Here is a 4,647-nt window from a genome sequence, read left to right as displayed (position 1 = left end):
TGAGTTGGGTTATCTCTTAGAATCCTAGGAAAGTTTGGGTCCCGGAGCCGAATCGATTAGATTGTACAACACCTAAAAGTCGACTTAGTCTTCCCTACTCAACAACATGCATGGTCTAATGAGACTCGAGTTGGTTTATGTCTTACAAGTCTCATTGAAAAGATAGGTGATGGGTAAAAAATGCAAGGATTCATAGGCTCGCATTTCATCAAACATAACATGTGCATAAGTTAAGATCATAACAAGCAAGCAAATAAACCATGAAAGCATATTAATTTAAGCATGAATCATTCTCCATGTTGGTTTCCCCTAATTACCCATTAACCCTAGCTATGGAACTACTCACTCATTATCATGTTGAACATGCTAGCAAGGTTGTCAATCTTACCAACAAAGTGAAACATGATGAATAAATGAAAATAATTAGCAAATAATTAAAAAGGGATTAAGAGAATTATACCTACTAATGATTCCAATAATAAAGCAAAGAATAAAAGAAGTACTTGATGCTTGATTGAGAGGTTGTCAATCTCCCAATAATAACCCAAATAATCTTCAATTACCCAAAATAAAGGATGAACAAAAGAGAGATTAAGGAAATAAAACTTGTATTAAAACTTGATTAATTGTTGATTACAAAATTAAAGAGAGATTTGATTGATATTAACTACACTAGAGATTGATAAGAAGAACATCCTCTTCTAATTAGACTAATGGGGTATTTATAGTGGGGATTAGGTGTAGGAATTAGGGTTAACTAAGGGCTTAAATGACGATTAAGTCCCTACTTAGGGAAACGCCGGTATTTTTGGAAGGATGGGCATCTTTCTTGAAGCTTGAAGAAACGGAATTGTGCTGCCTTGGAATCCGTGCGTCTTAGGCACGGGACGGCCGGATTCGAGAGTCTTTGCCCGGGCGTCTTGGGAAGAAGATGGGCGTCTTCTAAGGTTGCTGCCCGGGCGTCTTGGAGTGAATACGCACGGATTGTGAAGGTGGAAGACGGGCGTCTTCAGGACAATCCGCACGGATTGCTAGACAGTCACTTTTCTTCTTCTTTTCTTCCCTTTTATTCATAAAATCCTTGGGGATTTCCTCGGGGATGCAAGGATCTTTCCTCATCATTGCCCATCTACTATAGTATGTACAAAGGCCTTCTACTCTTGTCTCTCCTTGATGCTTGGTCATTGAATTCAATTAATTTAGTCTCGTTTTACCATGAAAATGCAAGGTTTGCACTCCTTTCCTACCAAGGACACAAAACCTCAAAGAAAATGCAAAACAAAGAACTAAAGACAATAAATGACCCAAATATGCACTAAAAATCATGGGAACAAGGCTAATTTGAGGACTAAATATGCTCTAATTATGGTCACATCAGTAGTATTGCAGTCTTCCCTCCTTAAAAAGAACTTCGTCCCCGAAGTTCAACCCAACCTATAACACATGAACTCTTAACACCAAATCCACCAACTGTGCCTACCTCCAAAACATGGCTCAAAATATCGTATCCACCACATTATAGTCTCTCGACACTAACTCCATACACTTCTAAATACCATCCACAAATGTCGTTAGCTTTGTCACACTAACATATTATCCACTAGAAAATCAAATATCAAGACACCCATAAACATCAAACGGAATGTTACAGGAAGAGGTTAGGCCCGAGGAATAAAAGTGGGCTGACACTTGCAGAAAGACTTGGTCCTCGACCTACTCTGAAAGACAGACTAGGCCCTTGTGAAGAATTGACGATTCCTCCGAAGAAAAGAGCCAGAGTGATGATGGGCGAGACTTCGTCTCCTCGTGGTGGGGCGTGCGGCCCGGCTGAGGGTAGCAAAGAGTAGTGTTCGACATTACTATCTACTATTACTAATATTGTTTGTGTGCTTTCCTTTAGTTGTGTGTGATGGGCTTCGCCCGGACTTTAGAATAAATAAAAACTTATTATTTATTAGAAATCCCCGGTTTTCTCCATCAAAAATTTCATTTTTTTTTACATGTTTCGGTTGTACTCTTAACTAAGAGTTGCCTATGTATCTGCTTTGCAATAGAATCAAACCGAGTCCGTAGTTCTCACATAAAATATTCCATACAGTGTTGACAAACAACTCACAACTTATTCTAAAAATATTTGCAACTAAAAAATTATTTCATAACATTTGAGACTGAGGTCATCAAGGATAGAATTCCTTCAGCTGGTCCAAATTCACAGGATTTGTGTAGTCATTCCTATCCAAATCTGTTAATCGAACAGCGCCTCCTGACAAAATTTTCTTTACCAAATAAGGGCCTGCCCAATTTGGTTTAAACTTACCCCTCGGGTTGATAGGTAACAAAGCTCTAACCAACTTGAGAACCAGATCACCCTCACTAATTCCCCTTGGTTTCACCTTTTTGTTGAAAGCTCTTTCTATCCTTTTCTGGTCGAGTTGGACGTGGTATAAGGCGTTCAAACACCGCTCATTGAGCATAACGAGTGAATCATATCTTGCTTGAACCCAATCTGCTTCAGGAACCCGGCTTTTTAGTAGGATCCTTAGGGATGGTACTTCCAGCTCAACTGGTTGAACCGCTTCCATTCCATATACCAAGCAATACGGGGCTGCTCCCGTGGCTGTTCTGATTGAAGTTCTATACCCCCGTAATGCGAAGGGTATCTTCTCAAGCCACTCTGTATAATTGTAAGACATTTTCCTTAAAATGAATGTAACTGTTTTATTAGCAGCCTCTACCGCACCATTCGTCTGTGGTCGGTATGGTGATGACTTCTGATGTTTTCTTTTATGCTTTTCATTTATAACTGCAGCCTCAACTTGAAAATGGGCTCCATGATCGCTGATGAACTCATGTGGTACTCCGTACCGGCAAATGATGTCATTCTGAATGAAATGTGCTACTTTCTTCACTTTTAGCACTTGGTAAGACTTAGCCTCCACCCACTTCGTGAAGTAGTCAATTGCAACAAGGATAAAACAGTGCCCTCCAGTTTCTGATGGGTTTACTTTTCCAATGATGTCGATTCCTCAGGATGAAAATGGCCAGGATGACGTCATGGTGTATAACATAGAAGGTGCCACTTGCTGCACATTTGTGAATATCTGACAATTGTGACAGTGCCTGACATACTTTCAACAATCTGTTTCCATCATTTTCCAATAATAACCAAGCCTTATGATCTTATGGACTAACATGTGGGCATTCATGTGTGTCCCATATTCACCGTCATGGACTTCCTTCATATCCTTTTCAGTTGTCGGTTTATCGATGCATCGCAACAAAACACCTTGAACCGTCTTCTTGTACAATTGCCCATCATCGGTGCAGATGAATTGGGCGGATGACATTCGCAAAGCGCGCTTCCCACACGTGTCAAGGTCGGGAGGATACTCTCCTTTTTCCTTGAATTTTAAAATGGTTGTGTACCAAGGTTCAGTTTCACCTTCCTCGGCATCATCGATCGCATTCACATAAGCAGGTGATGATCTTCGTTCGACACATATTGGCATATTGTCGATGTGGTCGGGATTGTTGATTAGGGCAGCTAGTTTGGACAACACAACTGCAAATTGATTTTCCTCTCTCGAGAGGTGAACATATCGAATATCCTCGAAGTACTTTTCCAATTCTTTGATTCTGGTTTAATATAGGGCCAAACTTTGGGTCTTAATTTTCCATGACTCATCCACTTGATTGATCACAAGGGACGAGTCTCCATGTACTAACAACTTCTTCACACCCAATTGAAGATCATTGCGTAAATCAAGCAAACATGCTTCATATTCAGCGGCGTTGTTCGTGACATTGAAATCCAGCTTATTGGACATGAGCGCGTGTTCACTTGTTGGCAAGATAAGAAGAATGCCCACTCCATATCCCATATAGTTCGATGCTCCGTTGAAATATAAATCCCATACGTCATTCTCGACGTGAACAACATCTTCGTCGGGAAATGACCGAGTGTCAATGACTTCTATTTCTTTGATTGGATTGTCGGCGAGGAAATCGACAACTCCCATTCCCTTGATCACCTTCAAAGGTACATACTTGAGATCAAACTCTGATAACATGAGGGTACATCTCGACATTCTTCCATTTAGCACTGGTTTTCCAAACAAGTACTTGATCGGATCCATTTTGGAGTAGACACTCACACTGTAACTAAGCATGTAATGTCTTAATTTCTTCGTCACCCAGACTAGGGACAAACACGTCTTTTAAAGAGGTGTATACTTTACTTCATAGTCTAAGAACTTTTTACTGATGTAGTAAATAGCCCTTTCTTCTTTGTCAACTAGTTAGGCTAACATAGCCCCCATTGCTGTATCTGTAACAGTTAGATACAGTGATAACCGCAGCCCGGCTACTGGTGGGCTTAAAACTGGTGGAGAAGACAACACTTCCTTTATCTTATCGAATGCAGCCTGACACTGGTCATCCCACATAACGTGTTCTCCGGCCTTCAGTTTCTTAAAGATCGGCTCACAAATCATCGTCAACTTCGCGACGAAACGGAGTATGTATTGAACTCTTCCCAGGAAACCTCGAATTTCTTTCTGGATCTCGGGATTGGGCATTTCCATAATGGCTTTTTTATTTGATGGGTCTACATCGATGCCACGGTGGTTAACGATATGACCCAACAGT

General features: G+C 40.7%; 1 protein-coding gene across 1 annotated transcript; it reads right to left on the bottom strand.

Moving 5' to 3' along the window:
- Nucleotides 1-2,177: 2,177 nt before the first annotated feature.
- Nucleotides 2,178-4,136, bottom strand: LOC141619015 (uncharacterized). Its single transcript, XM_074436057.1, has 3 exons — nt 3,727-4,136; nt 3,167-3,636; nt 2,178-3,025 (listed from the first exon to the last, which is right to left on the bottom strand). The coding sequence occupies exons 1-3, from the start codon at nt 4,134-4,136 to the stop codon at nt 2,178-2,180; spliced, it is 1,728 nt and encodes a 575-aa protein (XP_074292158.1).
- Nucleotides 4,137-4,647: the final 511 nt, after the last annotated feature.

This window comes from Silene latifolia, chromosome X (assembly GCF_048544455.1).
Source record: "Silene latifolia isolate original U9 population chromosome X, ASM4854445v1, whole genome shotgun sequence".
In the NCBI taxonomy this organism is placed as follows: Eukaryota; Viridiplantae; Streptophyta; class Magnoliopsida; order Caryophyllales; family Caryophyllaceae; genus Silene; species Silene latifolia.
This window is presented reverse-complemented; position numbering and strand designations above follow the sequence as displayed.

What these genes read in the sequence shown, in the direction of transcription:
- LOC141619015 (XM_074436057.1), bottom strand. Translation starts at nt 4,136, where the DNA reads ATGGATCCGATCAAGTACTTGTTTGGAAAACCAGTGCTAAATGGAAGA. An exon ending in CAATTGGGTGTGAAGAAGTT is followed by an intron (nt 3,637 to 3,726) that starts GTTAGTACATGG and finishes ATATTAAACCAG; the next exon opens with AATCAAAGAATTGGAAAAGT. An exon ending in CCATAAGATCATAAGGCTTG is followed by an intron (nt 3,026 to 3,166) that starts GTTATTATTGGA and finishes TTTCATCCTGAG; the next exon opens with GAATCGACATCATTGGAAAA.